This window comes from Pezoporus flaviventris, unplaced genomic scaffold, assembly GCF_033815535.1.
Source record: "Pezoporus flaviventris isolate CSIRO_AGI_PZ_B2104156 unplaced genomic scaffold, CSIRO_AGI_Pfla_v1 ptg000007l, whole genome shotgun sequence".
Taxonomy (NCBI): Eukaryota; Metazoa; Chordata; class Aves; order Psittaciformes; family Psittacidae; genus Pezoporus; species Pezoporus flaviventris.
Window position 1 is genome coordinate 23,442,023 of NW_026892555.1, and position 23,198 is coordinate 23,465,220.

Genomic DNA, 23,198 nt, shown 5'->3' on the forward strand with positions numbered 1-23,198 from the left:
AGAGGGCAGCCTCGCGCCATGCTGTGTGCGGCACGAAAGCCCAACCCCGCCCCACAGGTCAACCCCGCGCATGCGCACCGCGACATCTTCCCGATGGGAGCTGCAGGGCGTGCGCCGCTGAAGTAATCCTCGCGGCCGGCCACGGGAGCACGGCGTTGCTCACAGCGCATGCGCGGGGTGGGCAGCGGCTGACGGGAGCCGACGGCGGGACAATTGAGTGCTGAGGTTGCGGCGGGGCTGGTGGCTGAGGTACGGCAGAGGGTGGGAGACCGGATGGAGGGGCCCTCGGCTTCTCCTGGCAGGGCCGGCGGGCGGAAAAGCCGGCTGGGCGCCCCCAGTCCCTGTGCTTGCTCTCAGGGAGACTATTCCTTCCTGACACTTCCCGGCTGTTACCGGTTGGTTGAGGCGCGCTGTGGGGATAACAGCAATTTGAATAGCTTTTGCATTTGCACCCTGCTCCAAATCTTTACGATTACTACTAATTTAAAGAGATTTTTCGCTAATACTGATATTCAAAGCGATGCGCTCACCGTCTGCAGTTTAACTGCAGTTAACCTTGTGTCGCATCTTTGTAGTTGCTTACAAAAACTCCATCTAGCCTTATAATCTGTGCCGAGAATGTCTCTTCAAGTGTCTAAGAGAGCATTCTTAAATATATGTTAAATGTGCGCCAAGATAGGTCGCATAACTGCCTTTAACAGGACTCGGTGCATGCAGTATTGAATCCAGTGTATAAAACTTTTTAAAGCTCTTTGTATATGTATTTCATTTTGATGCAGCTGTTCAGATGCCTTTAAGGAGAAAAATACTGCCGAATGCAACGCTTGCAAAAGCAGATGCATTCATGAGATGTTGTAGGCTGTGGTTTCATGGTACACTTAATTTAGGCAAGCCAGGTTGCTAATAAAGGCAGGAACAGCACTTTTCTCATGATACTTTCAGCTGCTTTCCTGCAACCATACCTAATGGTACTGCGAGTACAGGGTGATTCAACAGATCAGTGTCTGGAAAAGGTGTATTTGCTTGTCAGCTGATCTACTTGTAATGTGGAGGCACTCCTTGCCCTTCCTACACCTACTCTGATCCTATCTAAAAGACCTATTGTCAATCATTTGTTGCACATCTATAATGGCCCCTTTCCTGTATAGTACTGTAAAGATACAAAAAAAATAAGCCTTTATTTTTTTTATTTTTTTAAAAGCTTATATTTTGAGGTCAAAGAGCAATGTATGGCTGGAAGTAATATTACGTTTTAAAAACCACAAAACCTTAATGGCTTTTTGTAGTTGCAGTTAGGTAATACTGGTAATATTCTTTTTAAATTTAATGGGAGTGAAGTTGCTGAATTCTCTAGGGTCATAGCTTTAAATTTCTTACTGATTTGCAAACCACCTAGTGTGTCTATTTTTGTGGTTTAAGACCAAATGACAGTTCAAAGTCCAACTGGATTCGGAAACAAAAACACTTTAATGACAGATACATGCAGTTTTTGAGTTGCACAACTCCACTGTTCCAACGGAGATGTGACAAGCTTTAGAAGTTAAGGGGGTAGTGTTAGTGTAGCTCTTCAGGCACGCTAAGCAGTCCTCATGTGGAGTTGTGGGGTGACACCTGGGTTGTCTTCCCAAGTGTCACCATGCATTACAGGATTGGGTGGGATAAAGAACTTGTTCAAATTCGTATAGCTTCTGAAGCTGGCTGTGATCAGCCCCGGCACTTGCAGTCTGCTCCTCTGGATGGCTCTTGACAACTTTGTAGCTTTCACAGTGACTATCTGTTGCTTATACTACAGGTCTGCTCCTATTATAACAGCCAAGCTACTCCCTTATTGAATAGGGTTAACTAAAGTTCATATGCTAACACTGCTGTCATGTAGTCCTCATTTATGTGAATTGCTGTTGACACAGACAAAGACCTCTTTCGTTGTTTTTTTAATAACAGCCACGATGGAAGTGACAACAGTTCAGGCCATTTTGCCGTGGTTTATGTCTAGTAACAGCATCATATATATGCTAATTGTTCGGATATGAAGGAGATAGCAGTACTCACGCTAGTGTCTGCCTGTTCGCAAAGCATCTTGACAGTACCACTACTGTGCACATCTTGGAAAGAAAGGTTGCTGTGCCCCAGTAAGCCACTGGAGTGCGGGGTAGCGTCAAAAAAGTGCAGGAGCACCCTGACTGCTTCATGCATGAATTTGTTGTTCATTGTGTGCTAATAATGGGCTTTTCAAATTTGCATTTTAAGTGTTTAGGTGATCAGTTATGTTTCAAGTACACCAGTCCTTTTTATAACCTGGTGTAACTTTGTTAAGCAGTCCTATGTTACACATCTCCAGAGGATTTCTTGCTATTGCAAACCTCATTATTGGTTTTTCAAATTAAAAGGGAAATGTTCAACTGCAGAATTTGCTGTAGTCAATCTCTCCTAGTACTAAAACAATTCATTGCAATAATGCTACTTTATATAAAGTTGTACTATGCTTATGAGTTAAGATTATTTGAAAATCTTTTATGCTGTCTTTTATTTTGTTTTAAAATAGTGCTTATATTGTTATCTATGGATGCATTTTTATGTAAAGCCTATTCTGACTACAGTTGTCTTTATCTGCTTCCTTCCTTCCTCTCCACCCTCTAGAGCAATACAACTAAATATGAGGCGATCAGCAGCTCCAAGTCAAGTGCTAGGAAATTTATCCAAAAAGCCAAGGTTCATACCACCAGGAAAAAATAGCACAGTTTGTCTCAAGAATGAAACTAAGGAGATGGACCAAGAAATTAAATTGAAGGAGGTAAACTGAACAGTGCACTGAAAAGTGTATTTGTTTGTACAGTGTTTTTACTAAAAGACAGCATTCAAGTTCATTATGAATAATCTCTGTTTAAATGAGTCTGTTTGGAGTAGATTTTGATACCTTTGCTTTTACTATATTTGATCTTGCTTCTTGGGTAGATTTCTGTCACTCCGTAAAGTGGATGTAGAATGTTTTTCAAGTAAATTAAAATAATCAGTAATGAGCACAAATGCAGTTCTCAGTGTAGCTGGGGTAGGGATTGCATCTTGGCCTGGCCTTTGTTGGTATCAAATGTTTGAAATGCTTTGGCAAAAGCAGTTAAAAACCAAAGATACTCAGTAATGAAATTTCAGTACATGAAGTTGCAGTTTGCTGCAAGGAAGTTTCTCTTAAAACCTTTAAAATGACCCAAAAAAAACCCATCACAATTCTTATTGATTTAATCTACAGAAGACTTCTATTAAATTCAGTTCATAAACTACATATACAAATGCTGTTTGGTATCGTGTGCAAGTGATTTTTGTTGTGAGCACTGGAACGCATATATTTATGTAGTATTGTTATGTATGTATGTCAATAGTTTGATAAGGAGGATTAGTATCTATTGACATCCCTTCTCATTTTTCTTCATTTCTCTTCAACTGCATGAAGAAAATGCTATTGTGAACTTTTTCTTATCTATCTGCAGAAGAGAAATGAGGACCAGAATCAAAATGTAAATTTTATACAGTCTGTGGAGTCAGCTGGAAAAGGAACGACTACCAAAGCATGTTTCATTGTTAATAAGAGTAGCATGGTTGAAATGAAAACACCAAATACGCCCAAAGCTGGTAAGATGCTCTTTCTTATTTACTGCCATCTATTGTGAGAGAATTTTAAAGCTGATGAATGCTACACTACTTAGTAAGCTTTTACGAACTGCTAATATAAGGGTTTTGCAATGGTGAAATTATTTGGTGTTCTACTGGGTAGAGAGTGAAAGAAATAAATTATTATTTTTTTTTAATAGAAAAGGAAAAATGTTGATGTTTTAGAAGCCAGCTGGTTGCAGTGGTATTCAGGTGTGCGTCTTCCAGAAGAATGCTATGGCCATTTCGCTGTAATTTACAGTATTATTGAGAGGAGAGTCGGGATACCTTAAGTAGTGGAAAAGTGTAATTTGGAGACTTTGCTGGCCTCACACAGAGGATGCTTACCATTCAGAGTGCATTCATGGGGTTTTTCAGAATTCATTAGGGTTTCTCTTCAGCGCAAAGTCTGAGCTATTTTCTTCAGTGTCTTCAGTGGACACTTGAGGTTCCAAGCATAGGCTGCTAACTCTAGTCTAGCATCAGAGCAGAAAGGGGTCTGTCTCTTCATGTGTGTGCACTTACTCATTTGTTACTCCCAGTAATAAGCATTACTCTAAAAAGCTAGGTAGTAAGCACTACAAAAATACTGAAGTTTCTAAACTAGCAAATGCATTTTGATGGACCCAGGCAGTATACATGGGCTCCAACCTCTCCACTTACTGGCACATCAGGTACCTAGGTCCTGTGTGGTGGTCCAGTTCTAGCTGCTGACATTACACTTCCATGCACAGAATACACTTAGATGCACAGAATAGAGTCCCTTCATCCAGCAAAATATTTAGAAATGTAGTTTTATAAGAAGATGGAACAGCTTATGGCAGTAGAGTGCAGTGCATTGCCGGACAAGCATATTGACCAGTCACCTGTTAAAAGGTGTCTGCTTTTTTCCTTTTATTTTCCTATGTTTGTTTCTCCCTGAACCACCTTCTGTCTGTCCCTTTTCCTTGTTCTTTTTCCTTCAAAAATCTCATTAGAAGCTTTGTGCAATCTCCAGATGCCCTTTCTAGCATCTTATGAGTTCCAGGCTCCACTAGGCAGCAACTCCCTTCATTCTGTAAGGTTCTCTGGAGAGTCCTTCGCATTGACTCTTCTTTTGGGTTTCACCCCCAGAAAATGGGCTTATTGGTCCCCTGCTCATCCTGTGAGAGGAGGCTGACGTTATCATGTTGTGACCCAGAGTTTATGCGCTGTTTGTAGATCTAGAAAATTCAGCCTCCTTGTCTGTCTTGGTGTTGATGGACCTGAGTGACTCTGGGGGGTTAAGTGTCTTCATTTCTCACTTTTCACGTGCCCTGACCACAGATAACAGTGCAGGGATGTTCTGTGTTGTGTGAGTGCAGGTGTATGACCTCAGGAACTTAGTGCATCTTGAAAGTGTTGCACTTGAACTGAGTTGCTAACCATGCTGGATGAAAATCATTCCTCTTGGAGCCAGCTCAGGCATTTCAACATCAGTCTTTACAGTTAATTCACTGTTGTTTCCTTGTAATTAATTACATAGAAAACGATCCTTCTCTTTGGTTTAGGGTTCACTTAATTGGTAATACTTTGTGTAAGTATGGAGTTTTAACAGAGCATTTCATGACTACTTATCACCTTGATTCCATAATGGTTGGAATTGTCTGTCTTAAGGGTGTCTGTTTATCTGCTGCATGCTGTAACTTCCAGTTCTGATTGAAGCTCATACTTACAGAAAATTTTCTGTGTATATAGGATAAGTTGTTTGAGTGGTCCTGCTTCCCTATAGGTACATCTGAAAAATTTGTGCCTGATGGTTCTGTCTTAACAGTGAACTTGAAAGATAACTAGAGGAGTAATTTCCAAAATAATCTGGGAAACGGGCTTTTTTTTTGCAACAAAAAACATTGTGAAGTGGAAAAGATACTAAATGCTTTTTCAGTCTCATGAATTCTGGGTGCAGCTGGTATGGGCTTTCTGTGATTGCTTTAGAAAAATAACCAAAAAGTTATGGAGTGAGACTTGGTGTTTCTATTGATGTGCTGCTGCCTTTCTGAGTGACTGAGCAAGCCATTTTGTGCAAAGCCTTTCTATGTTGTAGAATGGGGCTAACCCTGCAAATCTTTGAAAGCTGCGATGAAATGTGGTATAAAATAAGGGTATCTAATGTCAATGTTAGTATGGTCATCAGGTTCACGGGTAATGCAACTGTCCATCAGGCTCTGCTGCATCTTAAGTAATTTCTTAATAACTGAAATTTTCCAAGACAACTTCTGCCCTTTACGTCATGTTTGTCTGCTATTCATTACAGCTAAAGTAGCAATTACGTACATTGTGTAAAGCATAACCTTCTTTGTAGTGTGAAATGAAATTGTTTTGTCAGAGCTGGTTTTGGTATAAAATTCAGAAGTAATGGAAACCAGTTATGAAAGCCAGAGTCAGTTTGGGGTTTTTTAATAATTATTAATACTGTAATGGAATTATATCTGACTGCCAGACTCTGCAGCCAAAGAAGACTTCTGTGTTAAAGGGGCATTAAAATAAAGGGCATTAAAATAAAGATCGAAAAAGTCTGTGTGTACACATTATTATGGTTTATTGTATCAATATCATTTAATGCAGATGATAAACTGTTAGCTTTATACCATTCTCAAAGCTGCTGTGTTTGGATTTCCAGTGCAGCAGTGGAATGTGTAAATAAATCCCCCTGTTTCCATTGATATTCTTGTGAAACACCTGTGGACCATTGGACAACTGCACTGTTCCCAGAGCTAATCTTTCTGAAACCCAGCCCTGCAAATGCTGTGCATTCTTTCAAAAAAACCTTGTTATCTGACACACAGTGTCCATTTCCTGGAACAGACAAGTAAAGTTTTGATCAGATAGCATCAATCTAAAAGTTATAGTGTATCTCAACAAAAATACTTGCTTTTCCAGGCTTCTTTTCAAAATAAACTTTTCTAAAATGTCATTAATAACAGTACAGTGTGAGGGACTGAAATTCTACAAGAGTTGAGTTGTTAAATGAAACTTACCTATGTGTTGTAATTTTAAGACATTTTGAACTGTAAGATACTGAACACACTGTTCCACAGGCAATTTGCTAATCATGATTCTAAGTTGTTAATACTGGAAAATGATGTTTTTCCATAAATACACATCTTTGTAGGAAAATTAACTTTACGACTGCTTTTTGAACCTAAGGGGCAAAGAGCACAGAAGTCTCTTTGCTATCTTTGTTTTGTATTCAGAATACAGTAGCTGTTGACGCTGACTACAGATGTATGGAGGGGAGGTAATCTACTTGACATTGTCATTAGTACTTTTTCTCACATGCTTCCAGAGAATTCTATCAGGTAAGTCTGTATGCTCTTTAAAAATGAAAGTTACTTTAACATTTCAAAACTATTTAACAGTAACTGAAAACAGAATTATAAATGTGTTTGGAAGGATATTATTGCAGCTTTTCAAAGTGCTTGGTTTCTATTTTACCTCATTACATTCTGAAGACCTATAAGCAATAACAAAAAATTACAAATGATTTGAATTTGAAGAAACAGTGGACAGGCAGATCACTGAACTATACTTAGTATCTTGGCATCAGAGAAACATGGTGGGATGGCTTCTATGACTGAAGTGTTGGAATGGAAGGTTATAGACTGGGAGGATGAAGACCTTAGGCCCAATGTAGGAGAGGATCAGGTTTGCGATCATCTTATGAACTTGAATATGCACAAGTCCACAGGACCTGATGAAATTCATCTGTGGGTCTTGAAGGAGCTGGTGAATGAAGTAGCTAAGCCACTGTCCATCATATTTGAAAAATCATGGCAGTCAGGTGAAGTTCCCAACGACTGGTTGATAAGAAACTTAACATGAGCTGGCAGTGTGCGCTCGCAGCCCAGAAAGCCAACTGTATCCTGGGCTGCATCAAAAGGAGCATGACCAGCAGCTTGAGGGAGGTGATCCTGCCCCTCTGCTCTCGTGAGACCTCACTTGGAGTATTGTGTACAGTTCTGGTGTCCTCAACATAAAGAGGACATGGAACTGTTGGATCAAGTCCAGAGGAGGGCCACAAGGAAGATAAGGGGTCTGGAGCACCTCCTGTATGAGAAAGTTTGGGCTGTTCTGCCTGGAGAAGAGAAGGCTGCTTGGTGACCTCATAGCAGCCTTCCAGTATTTGAAGGGGGCCTACAAGGATGCCAGAGAGGGACTCTTCATTAGGGACTGTAGTGCTAGGACAAGGGGTAATGGGTTAAAACTGAAACAGAGGAAGTTCAGGTTAGATGTAAGGAAGAAGCTCTTTAATGTGAGGGTTTCTACACATATTCTGTGTGGAAATGAATAGCTTTTTCACCTGCATACTTAGACACAGTATTCTAGTTGGACTGAGATTTCATTGTTTGAATCTAATGTAGGTGAACAGAAATGCCGGATATAGAGTTTTACTATGTTTAAGCTCACCTGCTTTTTGGTTCAGGAGTACTCTGGCTTTCATTCGTCACTAATACCTGTTAATGCATCTTCCAAGAAGATCTTTGTTCAGAAGTTAAACACTATCTTTGAGCTAACAATCAAGACAGATTGTATTTCACAGCAGGGTTTGTGTGTTCACCCTATGCTTTTCACCATATGTTTTTGATGTTTTCCATGCCCGTATTACTAACTGTATTTATTATTTGAATATATTTTCTCCAACTTCTCCAGAATGTTAATGTTTACTGAATTCATTGGTCTATAAGGTTTAGATTATGCTCATTTAAGTCAACTTCATTTTCATAATAGGAATGTTTGTTGGCTGCTTTAGCTCTCTAGAACATTGTTGCCTGTTAGTCTGATACCTCTTGTCACTCAATATGAATAAAACCTCTCTTAATCAATTAATTTATTGTAAGAGGAAAACCACTTTTCATTCAGTTATGACAGTTGCAACCAATTGCCCATCACTTTTAATCATAGGAGTAAAAAATGTTGTTTTCAGAATTTGCCACTGTCCAATTTTAGTCTAACTGCCTACTTTTGGTTTCTAGATAACACAGTTGAAAACATTCAGGCCTGACATCTCATAATGAAACGGATTACTGCTAGAATTGGACATGTGTAAAAGTAGAAGTATTTGTTGTAATTTTTGTTATTGCAGGCATTTCTATTATTGCACTTCACAGATGGACCTGTGTAAGATATTCCAATCAGGTGTATTATACTACCTGTCTATTGTAGTGGTGGAGCTGCATGTATAGCTGCAGGTCAGTGGGCCCTTAAAATGTTTTTGGAAACAGTTGGTAAAGCAGTTGAGTCTTTGAGTAAATGTTACCATCTGTGGCTCTTAATTACGAAGTGCACCTTAGTATGACTGTGGTGTTATTGGATGCCTTAGTGCAAGTAATTTATTACTGCATTGTTTTAAGTTTGTAAATTTTGTTATACTTACTCAAACTACTCAAAAATTCCTTTGCTACCTCTGTGATTTAAAGTGACCTCCTTCTCCCTGCCCAGCAGTCAATGTGCTGTGAGTAGTCTTCTCACTTAGACTTATGTGGTTATTTAGTTCTAGATGGCTTGTGTTTTCTGCTCTGCAGCTTTAGGACTTTTTGACATCTCCTGAGGACAACACCTTTGCTTGCTCTTTCTTGGGATGCGAGATGATGTCTTCTACTCTGCTGCTGGCATAAGACCTTCCCTAGCCTTTCCTCAGCTGGTTATACACACTCAGAGGTTCCCTCAGCTGTGCTCATGCATTGTTTACAGTTATAGATGGAGATGGTAAGATAGCAAAGCAGGGAACAGCATTTCAGTGAAGTAACTTTACTACTGTAATCTTAAAGTGTTCAAAGCTCTCAGGACTTTAAAAAACCAAAACAAAATGAGAGGCTCTTTAGTCTGACATTGCTTGTTCTCTTGACTCCTCAGGGGTTTGGGGGTTGGTTGAGTTGGTTTTTGCCTTCCTCTTCCTATAGATTCATCACTTTCTCTGTAGTGATGACCAGAACTACGTACCAAGCAGAACACTGTGCTCAGGATCTTCTGTGCTCAAAAGCACCAAATGCAGCAGCCATGAATTCCCTAGTTCTTTAGCTTTAAAGTCTATCAGTGGAAAAGCCATTATTGGCTTGTAGCAATAGTCAGATGTGCAGTCAGTTTTCATAGACTGAAAGCAAGCAAAAGTGACACACCAGCCTGTTGGAGAAGTTCCTATCTCTAATGAGTATTGGTTGTCTTCAATTTGGGCTGCCCACCAGCTGAGCAGTAAGATACCTTGTGGTAGTAGAATTAGCAATCAAGAGTGAGATGAGAAGAAGGAACTTAAACCAGCTTCACCACCAAAGGCAACATATGGTGTAATGTGCCATGACTGCAATGCTGCTTTCTTGGATAGTGTAGCCATCTGCAATGCAGTATAATAGGCTGTTGTAAAGCAAATCCAGACTTGTGTAGTTCTGGTGTGGTATTTCCACAGTTAGTACAACAGAATTTATAATTTGATATGATCATATCTCACTGTCATGTGAATAACCAGGCTTTATGTAATGACAGATAATATAACCAGGTTATTCACACGCTTGAGAAAAGTGCAGTGAATTGACAGTGAGATATACCTTCCATTTTTCCTAGTTCAGTGTGCTCTGATACATGTATTTGAACTAATGAGGTAATGAAGGAAAGGGGAAGGAAACCAGAAATCAGAAGGTTATTACGTGGTCAGAAAAGAAAGAAAACCAGAGTTATATTAGATGTAAAACATTCAGTGACGTCTGGTTGACCCTTTTCACACAGCTTATTGCCTGTGGTGGGAGCTCATGCTCTGCCCTGAGTCCTGACCTTTTGTGTCCATGTTCTTTGGGGTGTTATCCATAATTTGCATGTGAAGCATAAAGAGGTGTTACCATGATAATGAGGGATGTGTTTTAGTGAGCACATGTGCAGTTCCACAGTTGGGGTTCTGAGAGGGTCCTTTGGGTGGTGGCTGTCCCTCATATTGTGCCCCAGCCTTTGAGTCAGCATTTTTCACAGTTCTGGGGAGGCTTATCAGCTTTGAACAAGGGGCCTGAGTGATCCTGCATACAGTGTCAAGAGCCAACATCCTTGTTCATTTCGTTTGCGGTAATTCCTGCAAGGCCTCCCGTGCTCGAATGCAAATGTTATCTGAGAGAAGTTCAATTTCCAGGCTCTCACATCATGACAGCACAACTAGACTTCAGTCCCAGCTTTTGGCCTTGGGCCTCAAGTTTTCCCCTGAAACAGAAGCTCTGTTACTATATGACTTTCCTAAAATCAACACGATAATGATAAGATGGTTATCTCACTGTCTTCACATATCCACTGAGCAAAATTAGAAGAATGGAGATAGCTGCTCCTCTGTCAAATGCAGGGAATAGATTCGGAGAAAACTCCTGGAACAAACTCGCCAGCAGTTTTCAAGTTGACAAGCAGGTATTCTCTATTGTGGCTCCGGGACACGCAGATTGCTCCTCCTAACGTGTATCCCCGTACTGCTACACAAGCCGTCCTTATATAGTCACTGGGCATACATGCATATTCATGGAGCTATGCATGAATTACATAATTTTCCAGAAAGTTTCCCGCATGCATACAAAAATGTGATGGTGGTCTTCAAGGGTCGTTTACTTCTTCCAAGAATCTTCCTCACTTCTGGCAGTCTTTGAAGCACCGGCTTAATTAACATTACAGACATAGCAATCATCCTGTCCTTCGATTTACCAGTTAGTTTAACTGCTCCCATCCTGGACATTTGCTAGTCCCCGATACTCCCCAGTAGATGTTTACACCAGCTTAATGGGTTCATTAACACCACAAACATAGCAATCCTCCTGTCCTTCTACTTACTTAGTTTAACTGTGCCCATCCTGGACATATGGTAGTCCCAGATACTCCCCATCCCCAGGTCCCGTTTTTCTGTTTTGTTTTTCTTACACTTTTTGTACTAAGGTCCTAAGGACTTAAACTATGTCAGCTACCTTCAAGCACCTCATTTATTTTCCATTACAAAGCCATCAAACATTAACGTTACTTAGAACTGATTACATTTTGTGCTTTTGTGCCTCTTTGTCTCAGCTTTCCCTTGTCCTCCCCGCCCCCAAAGCAGGACAGAGGTTTAGGAATGTTTAGAAATGATTGTGCAGGACAAAGGAAAGGAGGGGTCTGAGATTTGGGTACAGCAAGGATAAAAGCAAGAAAGTGTAAAATTGATGGTGAAAGTGTTGATGAAGATGAGGGGAAAAAAAAAAATCAAGTGAAATGAGAAAGCCATTTGAAACAAATTATCTAAAAGTATTTCTAAAAATACTTTGAGTATTATATACTTTGTATATATTATACTCTGCTGAGAACAGGTATAATCCCTGTAACTTCCAGGTGAAATTGTCTTGCAGCTTTTGGCTCATGAAACTTTGTCATCTTCAATCCTCTCCTTAATTAATAATGCCTGCAACTCTTAGTTTTGGGAATTACCCATGAAACAAGCGTCCCTATGAGAGACCTTTGGAGTTTAAAACTTTCTCACTCACTCTTTGCCTCAGCAGGCTCTTAAGACAGGCAGATCAAATGACTTGGCACTGTCTTGCTGTCATGTCAGTAAAGAGGACTATATGATGACCTAATGGAACTTTTGCTGCCATTACTACCTATAGACGCTCTCAAGTCATCTTATGCAGCTGCCAAATCCATTTGCAAGAGTGAGCAACTGCCTCAGTACTTGCCAAATGTTTCTGCTGCCAGTCTATTCAGTGATGTGTAACGTACCCCATCCTAGCTGCTGAATCTTTTTACAGTTTCTCATAAGCACAGGGGCACCAGGGTTTCACTTCAGCTTTAATTCAAATCTTGCAGTTGCTCTGTTGTTCTTAAGCTTTTCAGGCTCCTGGGTGACGGCAGATGCTAAACCCAGGTCTCTGCAGAGCCAGTTTGCTTGCACGTTATTTAATAAGAACAGATGTCCTTCAGTCTCATTCTGGGGCTGACTTTACGGTCAGAGCACCTTCAGAGTTCAGCAATCCTTTATTCGGTGATTTGATTTTTTTATTATTTTTTTTTCACTAGAAGGTCCCAGCCTGAATCATTTAAGCCTGTGTCATTCTCTTCAACATTCAAGTTTGCTGTCTGATCCAAACCACATCTTTCAAGATATGTTCATTCTTATGTCATCCTTAATTCTCCCAGATGATTTTGTATTTGAATCATGTACCTTATATTGATTTTTTTTTTTTTTTCCCCCCTCTGTCATGGAGATATTCTTCTTTTGTTCTGTGTGACACAGGGTCCTTCCTCTCCCTCCAAGATGCTCCCTGATTTTAAGGCATTTCCCTTCTCAGAGTATTCTGTCTCATAATATGCCTAAATTTACATGGGCCACTTGATGCAGTTAGTGGCTGTGATACAAATCTGTCACTTGTAAAACTTGGGCCTATTGAGTTTTTAAGCAATTCATAGTCATTTGGCTACTTTAATCCTCTGGATCAGGAACTGCTGCTGGTTAGAACTGACCTAGATCAGAAAAAAATGATTAATTTGCAGACAAATCAGTTCCCTGATCTGATTTGCTCCAAAGAGTTCTGAGCACTCAATATCAGCACAGTGGAGGGTCAGGAACATGACAGGGCTCGGGAGGAGGCAGAAATTCCTATTTTGGCAATGTCCCACACAGGTTGACTTAAACCAGTTATTAAACTCTATGCTTGCCAAAACAAAGGAATTTATTAGTTTGTAGCTGGATCATCTCCCTGAACTGTTTGTGCACTGTGTTGCATAAGTGCAAATGTTGGTGGAAGGTGCAGGATGAAGGACAGACTGCAGCACCATTCCTTCTTTTGTAATTGCCTTGGAACTACACCTATTGTTTTAGCTCAAAGAAGTCTGTATTTAACATTAATATCCTGGCTTCTCACCTTCTGTGATTTCTCATCCAAGTACTGATGTGACCTTAGGTTGATGAGCAGAGCTATTTTAAAAAGGGGAAAAAAAAAAAAGAAGGCAAAAATTTGGTTGGCAGCCAGGTTCATTTTTATGAGGGTTATTTTACACTCTTGCAGAATAATGTGTAATTCAGACTGATTCCTTCAGGCAGTTGCTCAAAAGAAATCTTTGTAACGGTGTTTTGCTCTAATTGCATTAGTGTGGAAACTTGGTCTCTCCAGCAACATTAAGTAGTAAGGTGATAGAGTAATACAAGTTTAGATAGGTCCATATTAGGAGTTGCTACATCTGGTAGCACAGTATAGAGGAGACTGCTGTAGCTGGCCATGTAGAAAATGCAGCATGCAGGCAAACACAACCAGCATCAATGGCCTCATCTTTTCCCTTCACTGGCTGACTGGGATGAAGGCCTGTTTATGGAAAATACACACATACACAGGATTGATCTTTTCAGCAAGTGGCCTTAGTCTCTTATTCTGCTCTATAGCTGGTCCCTCAATTCCCTGGTCTTCCAGGTGTCCCACAGACTGTACTGGGTCTCTCTGGCACCTGGTCTGGATTTGTCCTTACCAGTGCCCAGTCCCCAGGTGTATTGGTCCCTCCAGTAGCCAAATCTCAGACCTTCTGGTCTCTCCAAAGCTGGCCTGGACTCATGGTTCCTTGGCTCCCAAGCCTCATCTCTACTTGCCAGCTAGTGCAGCTTGGTGTTTGCCAGAGATCACCCACTGACACAGGTACCCATGCAGCATCCCTCCCTTTTCTTGCATTAGGTTTTTCCTCTAAATGTATTTTATGCCTTCTGCAATCCCAGAATGTTCCTGCCATGTCATAATGAGCCCTATACCCTGTAACCGCCTCCTTCAGTCTGGAGGGTGATCTAGAGAGAGCCTCTCCTCTGGGCTCCCCCACTGCCTGGGAATCGCCCTGGCATGCTGGGCTGCCGTATTCGGACAGCCCTGGGAGCAGCTGGGCCGAGGGCTCAGTTTCTTATTTGGGTTATTGGGATTCCTCTGCCTAATGCTGTTCATCTGTGCTCTTTGTGTCTGTGGGGAGGAGTCTTTAATCACACAATGTAATGCTCACTACTTTCTTTTTGCCACTAAAAAGTCAAGAGACTGGGCACTGCGCAACTGCTTCAACAGCCGAGGGTTACAGCCTCTTAATATTAGTTCAGAGTTAAGTGTGGTGAAATAGGGAAGGGTTAGGTGTTTAAGAGGGATGGCTTTCATACAGTGCTTCTCACTACATGAGTATTTTGTTTCTTAAATACGAGCGTGATGGGCTTCAGACTATAAAATGCTTTATTTAAATTTGTCTTGAAAGCAATTCCAGCAAAGTGGACTGCTCACAATTTGGTTAGGTGGTACTGACAAGCTGTGTCTCAGAAATGGTTTCAAATGGGCTTGTTACTCTAAATGCTAATTGATTTTTTAACAGTTAAAAGTGTCCCTTTGTTTAGTTTGAGTTTGTTGTTTTGAATACGGCTTGTGCCTGCTTTGGGTTTTTTTCCCTCAGAGCAAACAAGTTTATACCTAGATCTTTATAGCCTTAAGATATTTCAAACTGTAATTACTCCTCTTCACCCCCCTCCTTGGCTCCCTTGTTTTCAAGGCTGAACATGTTAAGCTTGGGAAGCGTTGCCACTATCTCAGATGGTGTTTGCTCTCACCCGACTCCTGCAGTCGCCTATGTCGTTTTTAAAACTTAGTTTTTGGTTTCTGTGTTTGAGAGCACCTTTCCTTACAGCTGCAGGTTTTTCTTTCTCCCATTTGCTAATGTAGTTTAGACTACAGGAAAGCCTTGCGTCCATTTTTACGTGAAGACTTGGCTTAAGGTGCAGTGTTTTCGAGCAGACATTAGGCATGCACGCACACAGCATGCACAGCGTGTTAATGAGGATCAAGGGTTTATCCCGATAACCACACTTCCAGGCGTTCTATAATAGTAGGTTGTTTAATGTAGGTGGATGTAATGAAAATCCCACCATCCACACGCTGTAATGCCTCCAGTAAATCTGTCGCGACTGACCGCAGGTGGCCTGTGCCGCCTGCAACCCGGGTCTGCTGCTTCGTTCCCGGCCGCGGCGCGCCCGAGAGCGGCGTCACGGCCGCGGGCCCAAGTAGCGATAACACGGCGGTTCGGAGCGCCCGCCGCTCACTGCCCGGTGTTCTGTGGCTCTCCCCCGCCGCGGAGGGAGCGGGCTCTTTAAGAAGCCCCCGTGCCGTGTCGGCGGCGGGCGCCGAGTGCCGGAGAAGCTCAGCTTTACAGCGGAGCCCGCGCCCGAGTGTAACCAACCCGGCTGCAGGCTCCGCGCCCTGATTGACAGCGGGACCAGAGCTATGCAAATGGCGGCGGCGCGGCCGGGGGCTCTCCCGCCGAGCTCGGTACCCCCGCGCCCCGGAACGCGCTCCGCGTTCCACAAAGCAATTGTTGCTTTTTTGGGGATGTCGTTACATGTAAAATCATCTCGAGCGCGGTTTCAGTTTGAGATACGTGCGAGAGAGCTAGGGAGATGTGTCAGAGCTTGTTTCTCAGGGTAAATTAGGTAATTTTTAGCTGGGTAATGTGCTAATCTTTAAACCTTTATGTTTCTAAATCCTGCGTATGCCTGGTCTCTTCATACAAAAGTGTATTTTGCTTGTTTCTTCTCGTCGTCTTCAGTCTGAAGCCTTATGTAGGTCAGGCTTGGCTTAAGCAGATTTCCTGAACCTGCGTCAGCTTAAGCTGAAGGAATTTTAATAAACCCTCCCTTGTAGGCGTGGGCCTAAATGAGACTAGCCTAGTTAAGCCTGATCTTTTTCTGTTTGTGAAAAAGAGCTGAGCAGAGCTAGGGACTGCATGGTGGCTTCAGAAACGGCTTCCTTAATTCAAAGATAACAATGGTTGGGAAGGCCAGATCTTCTAATTTTACCTTATCTGAAAAGCTTGATTTGCTAAAACTCGTGAAGCCGTACGTTAAAATTCTCGAGGAACATACTAATAAGCATTCTGTAATAGTGGAAAAAAACAAATGCTGGGATATCATAGCTGATAACTACAATGCCATCGGAGTAGATCGCCCTCCTCGCACCGCACAGGGCCTGCGCACGCTGTACAAGAGGCTCAAAGAATATGCCAAACAGGAGCTATTGCAGCAAAAGGAGACTCACTCAGATTGTAAAAGCAGCATTTCCGAGCCAACCAAGAAAGTTGTGGAGATGATTCCACAGATTTCCAATGTGTGTTTAAGAGACAGGAGCGGTGTTCAAAGGTGAGATGATTCTTTTTATTTTGTTACTGAATGAAAAGTATGGCGCCTCCTATCTACTCTGTAACTCTTTGCTTGTGGTCAGGCTCCTAAAGGCAGTGTGTAGCTGAGAAAAGCCCCCAGTGGGGAACAATGACAAAATAATAGTGCTTTTGTTTTATGGGAAGCTTTATGGTGACTTAGCACTGCATTCATTTTTTTTTCAGCTCTCTTTCAAAGCCTGTTTCAGAGTCTTTGTCATACTCTGGGAAGTGAGGGTTAAGAGAGAAGCAAAGAGAAATAGTAGTTCCAACCTCGACCCCTCCCCTACCTTTTAATAGGCAGATTATTCAAACATGGGCAAAGTGATGGCAGTTCTCCTCCATTTAAGGTAATACTGCAGTCATTTTGCAACATATGAAACTTACCAGTTTATAGAGAATTGTTAATAAAGTTAGTTCACAGGGCTAAGAAACCTTGGCTTTACACCTTTTGTCTCTCATTTACTATGTTTGCATGTTATGTTTTAACTAATCCCATTCCTTTTTAAAAAACAATAAAATTCCCTCCCCACACCACTAGTGCCTTTGTGAGTACAAATGTTTTGGTTTTTTTACATTATACTTTTCTTGCATGGACGGTGGTTTCCTGGAACTGGAGCAAAGCTAACTGCAGTCTAAACTCCAAACAGTTCTGTATCGTTGGATAGGTAAATACAGAAAGCAACTGAGAGGTGCAGTACTAGAAGTTTTCTTTTTTTGTAGGTGTTTTTTTCCCTGCTGCTCAGTAAAGTGAGACACACTGTCTAGATTTGAGCCAGACATAATACAGGCAGGCAGCATGCAGGCTTTCTCGCACAGCTGGCTAATACCCCTCATATCTGACTTGCAACACTCTGCTGGTTCTGTATTGGTCCTTGAGGGATCAAAAAATGCCTGGGTCAGGTTTTGATTCCTCCAGATACAAAACTAAGCTGGGGAAGAGGAAAAGAGGAAGACAGATAACTCCCCAGCAACCTTAAGAAAGCTTTGATTTTTCTTATTTTCCCAAGCAGATTAATGGGAAGCAAACTTTCCGTATTTTAACCAGATATAGTGATAATCAGTGCAGCAGTGTAATGCTCTAAGAAAAGCTGGCATGCGCACACAGGCTGAATTGAATTCACGGTGCCACTGGTTGAACTGAATGGTAACAATTGTCTAAATCCCAACATACCAGATGCTCTAAAAATATGCTGTTGTGCGTCCTTTGCGTAAAGAAGTCTGAAGCAACTGGGCTGTGCTGCAGCTCCTGGTGAATGCCCCTGGAGGAACCGTTCCAAAGAATTCTCTGGAACAAAATGAGGCTTTTAATTGCGCTAATAAAGGTTGCAGTGTCTTGACTACCAACTTTTGTAAGGAGGAAAAAAAACCACAGTGTGAGAACTTTGGTTTGTGGATCAGCTTATAAAAAGCACTGACGCTTTTCGTGAATGATTAAGAGCTAATGATCTCCATAGTTTGTCTCCTATAATTTAAACATTTTTTGCAGTCCCTTACGGGTCTGGGAACATTGACTTGATTACTGCCTACCCAAAATGTTTTTTCCTAGGAACAGCCAATACACTGTGCACTGAGGAAAAGAATAGCATTTAAAAGATTGTGTTTTTCTTTGCCCAAATGCATCATTGTTTGATAGTTCTAATTTTAAATCTGAGTGGCATTTTACCTAAATTTTCCAGACCCTGTATTGGGTTTTAACTCACCAGGATATGGCTCAGGTTTTGTAGGAGGGGAATACAACTTGAACAACATTGAATCCAAATTCTTAATCGCACCTTTAAGCAATTTCTAGCTCCCTGTGATTAAACAAAACCTGGTGAATCACCAGTGCCTGCAGGGTTATAAACACCATCCCCCAGTTGTGGTAACTGTTGTTTGCCTTTCTTTCAGACAAGTTGTCAGAAACAACATTAGTAACCACCATACAGGCGGCTCTTTTGTTTCTCAATTCCTTCATTTTCTCTTTGCTGTCTAATTGTTTTCATCTTAAGAGACTGACTGGGGGGGGGGGCAGCTTCCTCAGAGTTACCTGAAGATTTGGTAATTTTCTAGTTCTGTGAGGGTTATTCCTTAAGGGATGAATTTTTCACTGTTTGGAGGTTCTGGTCTATGTTCAACTAAATCTTACCTATCTTTCTTCTCTTTAACCTCTCTCACTTTCTCTTTTTGCTCTCTGTTTCCCTTTGTCAGAATGACCTGCTTCTCCTGCTGGTTGTTTCCACTTTTCTCAGGCTAGAAGCTGGCCAGGAGCCAGCAAATAAGGAGGAGGGAAGCTGTTTTAGACCAGAATTCCAGTCAGCACTGGAGAGAACAAGTGAAAATTTGTGTGCAGGTTAATACTTCCGATGCTCAGTGAGAGGAGTAAAAGGAATGTGAGAAAAAAATATATTGGAAAAGGTGAAGCTTTGTGGCAGGAGGAGGGAGTAAGGTGATATAATTGATTCTCTATAGGCAGCTCAGGTAACAGTCAACAGAATTAAGATTATCCTAGCACTTTCTTTGGAGAATAGATGAAAAGTCTACTTTCAACATTTGCTTCAGATAGACTTCTGGGTTGTTTTTGGTTTGTTCTTTTTTTTTTGTTTTGTTGTTGTGGTGATGTGTTTTTTTTTTTGTTGTGTGTTTTTTTTTTTGTTGTTTGTTTTTAATCTTCAGTTAAAATGGTTTGGGTGGTTGACAGAGTTAATTTTTGGCAAACACATTGCTCTGACCCTGTTGAACGCTTTTGCAGTTGAGTATTCAGAATCCTTCATACTTTTAGTCTAGAAAATGCACTTTCATGTTAATGAATGGCAGAGTAGATCTGGGTCCTTCAGAAACTGCAACCGTGACTGCTTATTTCTTTTTTAAACCAAGAGTTTTGAAGACCATGGAAGATGCAGAAGAGATGATCATGCCACCTTTTGATTAAGGAGTTAGTGCATTTAAATGAGAAGTAGGATGTACAACTTCAGTTTCTCTTTGCTTCTGGGAATTTGAACCCACATCTATTGCTACCCAGACCAGTGTTTTAATAATCAGATAGTGTTTCTCAATTTGTGGATAGTGGGACTCACAATGAGTTTAAAAAACGTAAGCAAAAACCTCCCACCCCCCAATTGAATAGAAAGCAACTGCAGGATTTGGAAGCATCAGTGAATGTTACATTAATCATGGATCCCCCTGCTGCCTTTAGCTGTTCACAGGAGCTCATTCTTCAGTGGCTGGGGAATGTGTGTCTTTATCTTCAACCACCAGTTAGAGCCTCTGTTACTCTCTCAAGGCCATGATGATGCACTGTACAAAGTCAACATGTTTCTGTTCCCATGTTACACTATACTGCCTTTTCAGTTATGCTGAAAGCATTCTTTGTAGGTATGTGCTGTAACATGGAGCAAGAAGCTGATCTGGTTTGAAAAAGCATAACCCGAATAAAGGAGTGATGTGTAGAAGTGTAGGTTTTCAAACAGAACTGAGAAGTGGCAGGAGCAGCTTGAGCCATCATTATCATCAAAGCTAATGTAATGTTAAATCATGATTCGAGGTGCTGCTGACTCAGGGCTTTACTCAAAGACAGATGAGTCAAGTGGGTGTTGTACTTTCTAAAAGAAACGCACAGAACTGTAGGCTGTTCTTAATGGAAACGTTTCTGTGTCTTCTCGTGAAGCTTCAGAACACTGACATCACTGATTCAAGGAGAAGGAGCAAGGATTAGCTTGATTCCCTAATCTACTGGCAGGACTGTCATTTGGGTTCTGGTTTCTTCTCCCAGGGCTCTTTGTGTGATTTTATTCAGTGATTGTTTTACATTAAAAAAAAAACAACAAATAAGTACTTGGGTGTGTGAATCAGAAACAGGGAACACATTATGACAGGAGATGAATAAGTTTGGGAGATAGAAATGTTTCTGCCAAAGTTCACTCAATCTCAATTAATGCCCTTTTAAAATCACATTACATGTTATTAGCTCTTTTCTCTGTCACTTGCATGATTTGCTGCTGCTTTGTTTTTATACTTACTTGTCACTAATAGCCCTTTTTGCTTCTCCAGTGTCGAAAGAAGGGCGTACTTTATTGGCTATACTGCTTTTAGAGCAATAGAATCCAGATAAGACAGGGCTGTGTATGTGCAGTGAAAAGGAGGGCTACAGGTGATGGTCATGTAATGAAGTATAGTCATAAGCATAGATAGCAGAGTAGTATTTCAAATGAAGTGTTGCTTACTTACGGCCTTTTAAAAATAGTTTTTAATGGATTATTTAAATATGATTTTGTGTGTTCTAGTGCTAGTATCGATAAAGAAACAATTGCTGGTACCAGTTCACCCCAGGCAATGTTGGATCACCATCCTGCAACAGTCATGATGGAATTGCAATCAGAAGAGGATGTCAAACCTCCTCCTTCTTTGCTTATAGACTCACAGCAAAATGAGAACTTGGAACAAGGGGAAGAACACCAGCTGGTGCATATAATGGAAAGGTCTCCTTCAACATCAGTATCTTCAGTTGATATGAGAGTGATGATGTCTCCCTCTCCTGTACCAAGAAGAGATGAGTTTTTTAGGCTTGAGGTTGGGGAACGTTTTAGACCAATGTGTGGTTATGACCCACAGATGTTACAAATGCTGAAAGAAGAGCATCAAATAATTTTAGAAAATCAAAGAAAAATTGGTCTTTATGTCCAAGAAAAAAGGGATGGTTTGAAAAGAAAGCAGCAACTGGAAGAAGAACTTTTGCGAACAAAAATCAAAGTAGAGAAGCTGAAGGCAATACGACTACGCCGTGATCTGCCAGAATACAGCAATATCTAAATATTTTATTACTTCTGTCATATTCTTTGAAATACTTAATAATAAACGCTTTTGCCCCAGCAGAATTGTTCCTGATGTTAATATGGATGGATCAAAATCTGGGCTTGAGAGACAAAAGCATATTTTCCATGTTGTTGTTTATTACCTTACAAAATACCTCATATGGGTTTGAATGCACCAACTCTTCTGGTCTGAAGTATAACTAAATCTTGTACAGTTAAGTGTTTTGGTTGATAAAAATCCAGACTTCAAAAATCTTTCCACTTCTTTCTATTAGGGTTGTGATGAGCTAATGCAAATTTAGCTCAGGTATTTTTAAAAATTCTGATCATATGCATTATTTTTTCAAACTCGATGAAGTTACAGGTTAATACATACAAAAAGGAGGAATAAGAGGCTTAAATGTCTTATTCCTTTCAAGTTGGTAAATCTTTCGACAGTGATGAGTTTTTGTTGATATATCAGCTTGGAAAACAAAGTTACTGGATTGTTATATTTTTTTAATGTTCAGTAGACAGTTGAGTAAATGCACATCTTTTTAAAAGTTGCTACTTTTTATTGTTTCCAGTGGAGGAGTGTTTCCATAGGATGTTATCGGAATAGAGACAGTGAATGCAATGCTTGGTTTTTAACTGCATGCATGTGTAATTTGTGTGTACAGTTACCATGATCATATATTCAGTTATAGTAATTATACTGGTGATCAACCACAGATATGTCTAATCTCTTCATTTGCATGCATAATTACTAGAGTGCATGTGCAACCAAGACAATTGCAGGTGCCTTTGATCAATATCACTATGACTATAAGCTACTGAAATGAAATAGTGTCTGTATGTAAGTAACATGTGACTTGAAAGCAACAGAGGATTCTGTGTTATTCTGGGTACCTTTTAGAAATGCTGTTGTTCTGGTCTTTCAATTAGTTTCAAATAAAAAGCCCCAAATGAAAAAGATATTGATTCTTTTGTCTGTCCTAGTAGCAGCCTTTTCCTCTGCAGTTACAATCAACGTTGATAACCGTAAGAAAAATACCTGGAAAGCATAAATCTCAGATGATTGAGTTCTTCATAATTCTTAGTCTCCTGCCTGTTGTGAATGGATCCAGAACTGCGTTAGATCTCTGTCTCCTTATTCCCTGTAAAGTGCTTTCTCCTTCCTCTAACCTTTAGCACAAGAAAATAAGCACAGCAACAGGGAAAAGGAGAGAACAAAGGAGATGTAGTTCCTCCTGTGCCTTTCATCTTTGAGGGCCCCAACAGCAGCAAGAGCAAAAGCAATAGGGAGGAGAATATTTCTTCCTGTGGCTGCTTGTAACTGTCACTTCTGTAATCACTATTTTCCCAAATTTCCTTCTTTCTCCATTCTCATAGAACCTCAGCCTGCGAGTGTGGGACACTGCATCAGTAGACTGTGAATGGGGCAAGCCTCGAGCCTCCTTGTTGGTCTTCTGACTGAATCAGGTTACTTTGTAGCCACAGGGACAAATGCTTATTAAAAACTGAAAGTTGGAAGTGTGTATGTTTGAGGCTAGAGGAGCTTAAAGAACTGTAGTTAAAAATTTATGATAGTGATACTAGAGAAATAATCTTGACTGTCGGTGCTCAGGT

The 23,198-nt window shown here is 40.8% G+C and overlaps 2 protein-coding genes across 2 annotated transcripts in view; both read left to right on the plus strand.

Moving 5' to 3' along the window:
• The first annotated feature begins 315 nt into the window (after positions 1 to 315).
• RAD54B (RAD54 homolog B) overlaps positions 316 to 23,198 on the plus strand; it is a 64,073-nt gene continuing 41,190 nt past the window's right edge. Inside the window, exons 1-3 of the mRNA XM_061448098.1 lie at positions 316 to 395; positions 2,638 to 2,791; positions 3,483 to 3,624. Of these exons, the coding sequence (XP_061304082.1) occupies positions 2,654 to 2,791; positions 3,483 to 3,624 (280 nt within the window). The 5' untranslated portion in view covers positions 316 to 395; positions 2,638 to 2,653. The remainder of the gene's footprint in view (positions 396 to 2,637; positions 2,792 to 3,482; positions 3,625 to 23,198) is intronic.
• Positions 15,603 to 22,544, plus strand: FSBP (fibrinogen silencer binding protein). The gene is made up of 2 exons (XM_061448110.1): positions 15,603 to 16,783; positions 21,063 to 22,544. The coding sequence occupies exons 1-2, from the start codon at positions 16,413 to 16,415 to the stop codon at positions 21,586 to 21,588; spliced, it is 897 nt and encodes a 298-aa protein (XP_061304094.1). The 5' UTR covers positions 15,603 to 16,412; the 3' UTR covers positions 21,589 to 22,544.

What these genes read in the sequence shown, in the direction of transcription:
- FSBP (XM_061448110.1), top strand. Translation starts at nt 16,413, where the DNA reads ATGGTTGGGAAGGCCAGATCTTCTAATTTTACCTTATCTGAAAAGCTT. An exon ending in GACAGGAGCGGTGTTCAAAG is followed by an intron (nt 16,784 to 21,062) that starts GTGAGATGATTC and finishes TGTGTGTTCTAG; the next exon opens with TGCTAGTATCGATAAAGAAA.